General features: G+C 40.2%; 1 protein-coding gene across 5 annotated transcripts in view; it reads left to right on the forward strand.

Annotated features, from left to right (window-relative positions):
* Window positions 1–12,382, forward strand: part of LOC109622480 (SPARC-related modular calcium-binding protein 2) — a 186,394-nt gene that overhangs the window by 155,461 nt on the left and 18,551 nt on the right. For all 5 annotated transcript variants that reach the window (XM_062854424.1, XM_062854423.1, XM_062854425.1 and 2 more), the window contains 2 exons: window positions 10,799–10,955; window positions 11,177–11,437. In XM_062854424.1, the coding sequence (XP_062710408.1) occupies window positions 10,799–10,955; window positions 11,177–11,437 (418 nt within the window). The remainder of the gene's footprint in view (window positions 1–10,798; window positions 10,956–11,176; window positions 11,438–12,382) is intronic.

Here is a 12,382-nt window from a genome sequence, read left to right on the forward strand (position 1 = left end):
CTGTCTAATTGAACTGTCGGACACAAGTATTCTGCGCACTCTCCATTTGTAGTGGCCAGTAGCCACACCGAGCTAAAATCAATTAATTTTTATGCGCTTGTTAGGGGTCCGAAAATTATGGACCTTTGTTTGCGTTACGTTTTCATCGTCCTCCTGGCATAGCGTTTCAACTGGGAGAACGCCTGCTTCTCAGTTTAGTGTTCGCCGAGCTCTGCCATAATTATTATCTGGAATCTTTCAGTACTTTCAGACTCGAACCCGGGAGTCCACAATATGACGTTTGTTTTGTAGCTACTCTAAGCTAAGGAAACCCCTTTTGCACAACGTGCCTCCATCAAAATCCAGAATCGTAGAGAGCCATCCGACACAGTTGTTGCTGAAGTTGTTTTGCAATTCTGGAGACACACATATAGTGACGAACGCAATTACCCTCTGGCATGAGAGTGGAAAAGAATGTGTGATTCAGTATAAAAGTCCAGTCTGCTGTCAAAGAAACGAACTGCACCAGATAATTGAAAATAACTCCACGATCACGAACTAATGGAACACTTCCTTTTGTCGTAAAAAAAAGTTAATTCCGATGGTCCGTCGCAAAAAAAAAGTATTTGCGATTTGGGCGATGACATAAATTGCTTTGTTTCATGGTAGGGTATATGTACCATTCCTTGGCCTAATTTGCAAGCCGCTTTGACAATTTTGACCATAACTCATGAATTAATAGCACTAGAAATAATATGTTGACCCTATTACACACTCTAGGCAATGCATGTTTCACCAATTGGAAGTTAACTAACGTAAATATTCAATAATTTACTTAATTAAGTTGAAAAGATTCGATGCGATGGTATGCAACGTTGGTCTATGGTACTAAAATTGGCATATTAGTGGATACAACGTTGGCCTATTGCTTTCCATGCACTAGAACCACTTATTATCTCATTTTTTCAACATTTCTGCTGAAGTATTATCTCTGTTTGTTCACCAATCTTACTTGTAAATAACATTTTCGGAGCCAAATTTTCAAAAAACTGTAAATAAATTACTTAAACTAAAGTTCTTTTTTAATTTATTAACGAAAACAACGCAACCCTATTATTGTGTTATATTTTTACAGTCACCGTACACAAAATCTTGCTTCCTGTTCGTTCTTTCTGTTTCATACGCAAGCACTGTTGTTGACATCACTTGATCAGTGTTGTTGACGTCATTTTACTGATGGGCCAAGATTTGGGTACATAGTGAAAAAAATGTCCTCAATAATCGGCCCACATTCAATTTGTAAAATATTTATTATTCGTTGAAAACAAATATACAAGTTCAAAATAGCGTCTTTGACCGTCGCATCAAATGATCAGTTATTAAAAAGTCAGTTCGAAATGTTCCAGAATCATGCCATTTATGATCATGTGTATAGACTACCCACTAAGCCGAAGAATCATGGCATCTACAAAAGCTAAACAAAGTGACATTTTCATTCAATTTTATTGCTCCAAAGTGCTAAAATTGAAACGAAATGTTACAGTTGTTTGCCGCATAGCTTTTCCGATATCCAGTTATGCTTGTTTGTTTGAGTTTTTCTTTAACGTTGAGATAGGCCGAACGAGGGGACCATGCCAACGAAGCATCCCGATACCCTATATCTTTACTTTAAGGACAAGGTATTTGGAGTACATCGCTCACATTTTCTAGAGCACCGTTTTTTGGAACCGTTGAACGGATTTGGATGAAAATGCATCACGCTGTTGACAACCACTGAACAATTAGCATGATGCATTTTCAGCCATATCATTTCAACGGTTCTAAAAAACGGTGCTCTAGAAAATTTGAGCTATGTACTCCAAATACCTTGTCCTTAATTCTTTTTTGCATGATTTGGGCACAATTACGTCTTCTTTTTCCCAGTGCTGTGAACCATTTACGTTCTATTTACATCGACGCTGATAAAAACTAAATTGTTATCACTAGGTCTTTGTGCTACAGTCGCTATTACCAGAACTGAGTAAATCCCACACTCGTCACGCACTATTCTGGATTTGCGACCATCACCACTAAAATGATCATATGATTGTCATGACTACCCTTTATCTCTTGTTGCGGAAAATAGAGGTAGGCACAACGGTATGCGAAACGATTGATATGGATTAGATCACTAGCACGATAGGAATTCTCAAATCCTATTCGTTTCGTTTACAGTTACGTTACAACGCACACACAGCACTCTCTCGCTTTGGGGGTCACTCGAAAATGACGTCCGTCGTTTAGCGGAGAGCGCTAAGCCCGTCACGCATCAGAGAGATTGATTCTCTCACAATCCGCCTGAAGTTCAGGGGGTGGCTAAAATGTTTGGGATAGGCAACTTTTTTTCTCCCACAAAAAAATTCAACATGCTATAACTTTTCATAGAGTGTATCAAAAAATCTCAAATTTTGACTGTTTATCAACCTGTTATATGTGCATCATTGCTACAAATTTGGGCTCGATTGAATAATTTTTCGTGAAGTTTGAACCGTTCGGGTAAAACACTATTTTTAAGACAACTCATTTTTGAGCTGTCATATCTCGGAAACCAGTGAACCGAATTGAATGAAATTTTTCATTCAATTCGGTTCACTGGTTTCCGAGATATGACAGCTCAAAAATGAGTTGTCTAAAAAATAGTGTTTTACCCGAACGGTTCTAACTTTGCGAAAGATTAATCAATCGAGCCCAAATTTGTACCAATGATGCACATATAATAGGTTGACAAACAGTCAAAATTCGAGATTTTTTGATGCACTCTATGAAAAGTTATAGCATGTTGAACTTTTTTGTGCGAGAAAAAAAAGTTGCCTATCGCAAACATTTTGGCCATCCCCTGTACACTCAGCAACTGACACTCCTGTAAAGACGCGAACGCTGAAATCCAGAGAATGCGTGTCATTTCGTGCGTGAGAAACAAGCTGGTTCGTATCACTTAGGAAGAGCGACATCAGATATCGCGGATCTAATGACTCTCTCCTGATGGTCATAGGAAATCCTTTCGGGATTCTTCCAGATTTTTTTTGTGATTCAAGCAGGAGTTCTTCTTAGAATTCCTACGAGATTTTCTTCCTGGAGTACTTTAGTTGTTCCTTCTATGACTATTTCAGAGTCCCTGCTGGGATTCCTCAAAGAGTTCCTGCTATGATTCCTCCTTTTGTGATTCTAAGGATTTCTCCGGGTTACTTTCGGATTACCTTCTGGGATTCCTCATAATTTTATTTTAAGATTTACCAAGAGTTCTTTTTGGGATTCCTCCAGGAGTCTCTTTCTTGAATTCCTCAAAGAGTTCCTTCTGGGATTCCTCAATTAAATTCTTCCTCAAATTTCTTCTTTTGAGGATTGCTTCTTCTGATTCCCCAGGAGCTCCTTCTAAAATTCCATCAGAAGTTCCTTCATAGGTTTCTCCCGTAATTGTTTCTGACATTCAGTTTTTCTCTGACATTGATTTTGCTTCTGAGATTTCTCCTGGAATTCTGTCTTAGATTCGCCCAGAAGTTCCTTCAGTGATTCGGAGGAGTTCCTTCTGAGACTCTCTCAGGCGCTCCTGAATTCTTCCTGGGATTCTTTCGGGAGTTCTTTATAGGATACCTTACTGGATACTTTTAGGCGTTCCTTCTGTGACTTCTCTAAGAGTTTCTTACAAATTTCTTCTGAATTTCTCTAGGGAATCTTTTCAGGATTGATCCATCGACGCTTTCCAATACTTGTTCAAGATCATCTTTTAAAATTCTTCAAGGAGTTTCTACACGAGTTCCTCCCATTGTTCATTCTGCTATGGTAAATTCTTTCAGAATTTTCTACTCAGATTAGTCTGGATTTCTAACACGATACTTTTAAAAGTTCTTTTCTGGATTGCTTCAGGAATCAATCTTGAGATTCCTTCAGGAATACTTTCCAGGATTCGTTTCGGAATTCCTTTAAGATTCACTCAGGAATTTTATTAGAGATTGCTCCGGGATGTCCTTCTAGAATACTCAAAGAAGTTCATGCGGATTTCCTTCAAAAACTTCTTCTGTAGTTCCTCCAAGAATTCGTTCTGGGATTCCCCCAGGAGTTCCGGCTGTTAATTTTACAGATTCTTCTGGAATTTTTCCGTAAGGTCATTCTGGAGTTCTCTCAGATGTTACTACTAGGATCACTCCGGGAGTTTATCATTGAACTCCTGTGGGTTTTTTTTATGAAATATCCTATGGAATAGCTCCAAGAGTTTCGTTTGGAGTTATACTATGAGTTAGTGCTTTGTAAGAGGTGCCTTTCTTGGCCGCCTCATATTTCAGCACCAGCATCATCTTCCCAGTCCTGGTGCGCCAGATGCTTTTTACATCCGCGCCCAGCGGTGAGAAACGATTTTCGCCCCGTATGGCCCTCGGCACCTTGACGTACGTGTCTGTCTCGGTTTTGGAGACCAGCACGTCACTCTGTGCGCGTTTGCGGGCTGACTTCACTTTTCTCACAACCTTCTTCTTTCCGACCGTAATCCAAGAAGTTCTCTTTCCCTTGGTCCGGTTGGCGACCGTTCCTCTTGGAGTTGGCCTCCTGGGGCTTGCTTTCCCTGCCCCTGCACGTTTTGCAACAGACTTGGCAGCCTGGTTACTTGCGCTGGCCGTCCGCTTATTCCTCTCTTTGGCTTTTCGCCCGTCTCTGCGGCTCCGGCGAGCTGCATGGTTTCGTACTGCATCGTCGTATTGCCAGCAAAGAGGAAGCTGTTCGTTCCGGTGGACCGCTTCTCCTTGCTCGCATAAGTCGCACTTCGCTCTTCGACCAGGAGATCATACTCCTTCTTGGCCAAAGCCAGCGATTTGCGAGGTTTCAACAGGCCCTGTTTCAGAACCTTACTGATGGTAGTCCGCCCGCTCATCCCAACTAACAATCACCAGCCGCTAACAAGCATGCATGCTGAATTGTTGCTTTATAATAGTAATTATAGCTGAACTAGAATTATGCTGTACACATTACTGTACAAATGCTATTTCAATTGAAAAAGTAGCCAATGTTCAACTTTTCGTATTTGTATTAACAATGATAATATAAAACACTTTTAAAACGTTCAATAAGATTTTTATTCGACTCGCAGTTATTCCTTTACAACATAGTTTAACAAGACTTTTTTTCTGCTTCTTGTTGAGTTCATGTAAAAATTAGCACATGTATCTGTATAATGTGTTTTGCTCAAGTCAAATAAGCGCTTTCGTTTCATCATACTTCGACTCAGAGTACATGATGGAAAACACGTGGTTTTTACTGAACAACAGCTGAATTAATCTGTTGTTCAGTCGTTAACCATAATGTTGTACTAATTCACCACTGCTGAATAGGAGTCGAAGTCTGATCATTATTAAACCATGAGAAGTTTATGTTTTGATTGGAGCGCTACAATTCATCATCTCTAGGATGGCGCAGATAGGAAGGCATGCGGCTGGCGATCGACGAGTCTCGAGTTCGAATCTAGATTTAGTTAAATTTATGTGTAGTTATTATTTCACAACAAACTGTTCACATCATTAAGTTCCAATCATAAACTCTCGTGAAAATTAAAAAAAATGCATTTTTTAATTTTTAATCTTTTTTGCTCAAGCTGAATAACAGCTTTACTATATAGTTGTAAAACGATTTAACAGCAAACAGTTCAGTTGGTACACAACACTAAGCTTTATAGTTTCTCCAAATTTGTGTGAACAAAACCCGAACAAAGGTTGTGCCTGAAAATTATCCAAATGTTATTCAGCATCATGCTGAATCAATTTGTAGTGAAGGTGCTTGTAAAATGAGTGATTGTTAGTTGGGATGTAACCAATCAGCTCGTCCAGCTGTTCGGCAACTGCCAACATCTTTGGTAGCCCGCTCTTGTTGCGGTTCAGCGCCCGCGTGCGCTTCCTCGGCCGGTGATGCACCGCCTCGTTCTCCTCCTGTTGAATCTCCTGCCTTCCGCTCGCAAGTGGGTACACCAGCCCCTCGTAGTGGCGATCTCGCCAGTCCTCCTCGCGCGAATGGGTTCAACACCGTTCCCTCTGCCTCTCCACTCTCGATCACATTGTTGTTGTTGTTCATGGATTTGGTAGTCATTTCTTGTCATTCTTGTCTTCTTGTAGTCAAACCCTTGGACTCTTGTACCTGCTGCCCCTATTCGGCGGGCCCTTACAGGTGTCCTGGGGTTGGATATATGTAAAAGGATGATTTAAGATTCACTGTAAGCGAACAAGATATAGATTGTGTATGCGTATAACTGAGTAGATATGTTGGTGTGAGTTTTTCAGTATATTAAAACACTAACGTTGGAAGTAACGTTGCTAATAGTTATTTATGTGACGAGTTGCAAAAAGTTGATTTTTTTAGCACGAGTCGTACATTTATACGACGAGTGCTGAAAATATCGAGTTTAGCAACGAGTGACATACAAAATTTTATGCAATGATTTTTTCATTTTACAACTCTTTTGAGTTGCCTAATGTTCATAATGCAACTCAAATGGGTTGCATAATGAATATTATGCAACTATTTTTCAATATGCAACTCATTTCAGTTGCATAATGAACCAGTTCGGAAAAATTGACCATTATGATACCGAAATGAGTTAAATAAAATAGAAATTATGACACCGAATTGCATAAAAGATTTTATGTCACTCCATGGGCCATTTTGCTTTAAGGGAAGATTCATTTAATACGTCCATCGTTTTTCGGGATTTCTAGACCCCCCCTCCCCCCTCTGTCACGCTATTTTCCTATACCTAATACACGTACTGTCACACTTTCTTAGACCCCCCCTCCCCCCAAAATGTTGGACGTAATTTTTGAACGTTACCTTTAGTGATGGGGCACGAACATTTACACCACGCGTCCTGGCCAATAAGCCTTGGCTTAAGCGCACTTGATCGCTCTCTGAAACGAAAGGAGCACAATTGATCCTACCTGAAAGTTGAAAGGGATAGTAGGGATGGGATGACATCTATTTATCGAGAGGCCAGTAACTCACCGACGTCCTCGTAAATAGAAATGAGTTGGGTTTTTAGTAAGGGAATGGCCTAAAATTCACTATACGTAAGCATTAAGCAATGCGACGGGATTATTATTGTGGGGTTGATGATTCCAAAGGAAACTTTATGATCATGTTTAACATATCAAATCAAAACGAATTCACCAAATTATCTTGATCGATATATCTCCCTTGATGACTGATGTGACCAAGAAGTGCGGATCTGACGGATTGAAAAAGTTTCGTGTCCGTTTTTATGCAACGCTTGCTTTGATACTCACTAAGATATGGGGACACAATACTAGAAGTAAGTCACAGCGACTTCTGTGCAACCAAAACATGCGCTACCGTGACATATTTGTTGCTTGGGTTGACACCCAGGAGACTGTACTTTACCTAGAGCGTTTACCTTCATATATTGCCGAAGTTTTCATTAGAAATCAGCCTCTCAACAGCGTAGCTCTAGAAGAAAGAATCCCGAAATGATTTTCCCGACTAGAAAATTATATCAAGTTTGTATCATATTGTGTTATGATGTTATAATATTTTTCTCTAACTTATTATGTTATAAACTAGGTGCAGGATGATGTTAAAATAACTAAAATTGTAACAAAAAGTACACTGGTCTAATCAAGATTATATCCTATTTTGTTATAATCATATCAAAATAATAACAAAATGTGATATGAATTTAAGCCTCTGGATTACTGGTTTCTATCATAATTTGAAATAATTTTGTTACATTATTTCCCAAATATCAAAGATTCAAAACTAAATTATAATACAATGAGTTATGAAACAACATTTATAACATAATGTGATATAATTGAGTTATAGTATTTTGAAAACACAAAAAATGTTGAACAGGATTATATCACAATCAGATATAAATATCATGATTTGTTAGGATTGTGTTATATTTTTGTTACAATTTTCTAGTCGGGTTGCTCCTCCGTAATTGATTAGATTTGGTATAAATTGCACATACGTGCTGGGACACACCACTTATTCTCATTCTCAAAGTGCAGTTATAGCAGCTCATATCTTTTGAGCTTCCATATGTACGGGTACTCAGCATGATCATATGCATGCTGAGAGTAATGGGTTCGATTCCCGGTCGGTCCAGGAACTTTTCGTAAAAAAAATCTTGACTTCCTTGGGCATATAGTATATAAAATGGTCATTATTGGCAAAAGAAGCTCTCAGTTAATAACAACGTGGAAGCAGGCTTCGTCTGCGTTGATCAGAAAACAACTATTTTGCCGAGATCTCAGCAATTTAGACTGCTCATTGTTGAGATTCGGAAATGTTTTGTTGAGAGTCAGCTAATAAACGTTAATTTTTGCTGGGATATCAGTTTTATAGTTTTACTGAGTACACGGCTGTAAATCTTATTTGAGTGTGTACGTACGCCAAGAAGAAGGTCATTTTGATCAATATCGGCGCCGACCATATCATCACAGTTAGTTGGGAAGTGGAAGGAATGTAAGAGTGTGATAATCGTTGCTACTAAGGACGAGAGTAAAAAACATGTATAGAACTCGTTGCAAAACTCGATTTTTTCAGCACTTTTCATATTTATCCAACTCGGCAAGCATCGTTGTATAAATGTATGACTCGTGCTGAAAAAATCAACCTTTTGCAACTCGTTACATAAATAACTAGGGTAATGGTTCCCTTATTAAGCATGTGGCTCCCATTTTCATCCTACGAAAAACAAAGGATTAAAGAGCTGTTTGTTTTGTTTCTTATTTTTGTATTTTTTATGGTAGTGAGCACGCATCTAGGCACGCATGAAAACAAAAAGAACGGAACCAATTGGTGCTGTAATCGCTTGTTCTCGAATAGGATGAATTTGGTAGCGTGAGATTACTGATGGCACTCATATTCTAGTATGAATGCACACTTATTTTAGAGTCCTTTGTTCGGCTGTTCTATTTTCGGTAAAAGTTAGTTTGCATTACCGAAGTTCAGCACAATTTTACCGAAGTTCAGTTTTTTTTACCGAACATTCGGCAAACATTACCGATGATTCAGTACAGTTTACCGAACGTTCGGTAATTTTTCGCTGAACTTTGGTAATGTTTTGCTGACCATTCGGAAATTTGAACTTTTACCGAAAATAGAACAGCTGAATGTGCTTTTTTAAAGTGTGTGTTAACATGCTTTTTTAAACAATGATAATAATATGGAACGACCTTACCAATTAATATCCATCAGTACGTGCACCGTAAAATGTGCAACTGCACAAGTACTCACGAAAACAACTGCATTCATGCGCTGCCATCAAGACGACAATAAATTCCAAACGGAACTTATTCTCGGACACACACTTTACATTTCTTGAAAAGATCCAGCAAGAAAGAATTCCTGATGAAATCTGTGCAAAAGAAGTTCTTAGGAGATTCTTTGGGAAAGTACCTGTGAATTTATGCAAAAGATCGCAAATATGATAGGACAAAACATTATGAAGAAATTTTATATGAATCTTGTGTAGAAATTGTAATAGTTCCTAAAAGAACTCTGGCAGATGCGAAGTGATCTGCGAGCTTCGATCAGAACTAAATATGAATACATTTGAGAACGAACGATCGCGTTGAACGCTCATACAATGTATTGTATGTGCCATTTCTCTTTTCGCGAAAAAAATTGCACAAACCACGCCGCGCGGACAACGACAACGATGGGAGAAAGAGTCACGGAATGAGATGGGGTCAGTCAATTTGCAAACACTAATGAAAATTGGCTGGCGCCATCATTATCGTTCCGGCCATATAATTCCTCGCGCTCCCGCTTTGGACGATCGCGAACGAACGATTCTTTCCTATGGCGTCTAGTTAGGTGGGGAGGTTGGGACGAAATGAACACACCAAGGAAAGGATCAATTCAAGCCTTGAAGAAACTACCTGCTGTTACTTTCCGGTTACTGAAAACTCCAGGTCTAGATAGTTTTCTCTTCTTTCAGCTGCTACTTCCCCACTGGAACAGAACCTGATTTGCAGCTTAGTTTTCTTTAAAGCACTTTCATAGTTATTAAGAGATTTTTTTGCCAATTGATCATTTTGAAATCGTATATCATGTGGTAGGTACGATGATGCTCAAGGAAGACACAAATATTTCTATTACAAAAACATCCTGCCGCGACCGAGAATTGAACCTACATCATTGTTTTGCTGAATACCTGCGCGTTTACTACTTCGGCCATATGGGTGGACCCTATCAAGTAGGATTATAAGCCTTATATTATTATTTGTCCATGAAATTTTAGTAGAAATAACATGTGATGAGTGGTATAGATCGTACCACAAGTAATGTTGCATTTTACCCCAAATTTCTCCTACTTCTAACGATTTGTTTTTGCCGGCGTCGTCCGTCGCCGTATCGGCTTTCCTCCTCTTGATGGTTGTGTTTCTCGCGCGGTTGTCTGTCGTTAAACTGATTCGAACGACGACGTCGATAGGTACTTGACGAGTTGTCTTTATTGGTAAATCATCATCGTTATTGCTCCCCCTCGATCGATGTTCTGCAGGTTTCCCCCTGAACAAAACAGGTGGAGCTGGGCGCTGCGCTGCGCTGGCTGGGAAACGATCTGGACGCACAGCACGATCGTTGACGATCGATCGATCGATCTCTAAATGGATGTTCGTTCTAATGGAGTTGTTTTATTTTGAACTTGCTCTATCATTGACCTATTAGAATGTTGCATCTAGTAGATGCACAGTAATAAAAGTTTAGCGATAGTATCCAATAATGGCAGTAACTTTAATTTAATTTGTCTGTTTTTTTTCTCTAACCTTGCTTGCAGATCTCGGAATGTACGGCCAAGGGAGGCGAGTGCGACGAGAGCAAAGGGCGACCGGTGTGCGGCACAGACAATCAGACCTATCCGACGCGGTGCCACCTGATAAGGGCGCAGTGCAGCGGCCATCAGGTCAGCTTGAAACATCGGGGGACATGTAAAGGTAAGCTTAATACCGGGCGAGTGATCAATGGTTCTAATACAGCATCATCAAAATCATGTAGGTAGACGCATGCAGGCATGGGAAACATTCACTCAGTCATTGCGTTTCTCTGATTCACCTTTCACAATCAGAAGCGAGTTCATCAAGTAAATCTTTTACTTGAGCATTAGATTTTGCACAGTTTCACAGAAACTTTTCCTTTCCTTTGGAATTCTTTCCAGACGTGTGCCACGCATCCCGCACGTACGCCCTCCAGCACCGGTCCAGCTCCCCATACGGAGTAAAATTTGTACCCCGCTGCCGGGAGGACGGAACCTACGCCCCGGTGCAGTGCCTGGAGAGTGTCGGCTGCTGGTGCGTCAACGGCCAAGGCAAACCACTGCCGAACACCACCGTCCAGCACGGGAAACCGGTTTGCGTCAAAAAGGGCAAATCCAACCAGCGGCGATCCTCACCGCGGAATCCGGTTAGAAACAAACGCAGTAAGTATCATCAGTATAGATATAGTATAGTCGGTCGCATCTTCCTGCGCCCCTCCCTGGCTACGACCGTTCGTTCGTTCCATTTGCTTCCCGTGTCGATCCGGTGTGCGGCGGTGCGGTGTGCGGCGGCATTGATAACGGCCCATTCCGGTCGTTCAAAATATTTATCAATCCGATAATTTATGATAGCTTAGCATGTTTTAGCACGCGCTCGAAGCACGAACGGAATTTTACGATCGTCGTAATTTTTGCTTTTAAGTGGTGTGATGATTACTTTCGGGATCGCTCTTTTTAACACTTGCTTATCGAGTTCTGTTATCTGGCTGGCTCAAAAAAAAAAAAAAAAAAATGAGGTCCGGATATCGTCGGTGATCGTTCAGGGCTGGTGGCGATTCAGTTTGAAAACGGTTTGCGTGCTGGAGATTGTTGCTATCTATATAGCAATAGATAGTTGCTACGCCGTTATTGACTAGAGCATTGATTGCACAAAGAAATGTAACATCCGTTGTAACATCTGAACCCGAGTATACCTCTACTTCTCCACAGTTGTCACGGGAAGAAGTTTTCATCAGTGGGATGTTTACAGAAAGAAGATTCTCGCAGGATTTATAAGAATGGTTTTACCTGTTTTTACTATAGATAGTACAGTAAACTTAGATCCGCGGATACCGCTGAGTGAAATGTTTCAAGCGTGCAAGTAGGAATTTTCAAGAGTGTGATGACGTCATGCGTTCCATTCATGTTGTTGACATCGTGACGTCATGCTCGTTTGGATACAGATTTTGACAGTTCGTTTGGATACAATAGTTTCATATTCGTGGATCTATGTTCACTCTACTATCTATAGTTTTTACAAGAATTCCTCGGAAGATTCCTCTAAGTATCCCTTCAAAATGCGTTCCTGTCCATGCAAATTCTTTTAAAAATTCTTCAGGGATCCCTTCA

This window comes from Aedes albopictus, chromosome 2 (genome assembly GCF_035046485.1).
Source record: "Aedes albopictus strain Foshan chromosome 2, AalbF5, whole genome shotgun sequence".
NCBI classification, from domain to species: Eukaryota; Metazoa; Arthropoda; class Insecta; order Diptera; family Culicidae; genus Aedes; species Aedes albopictus.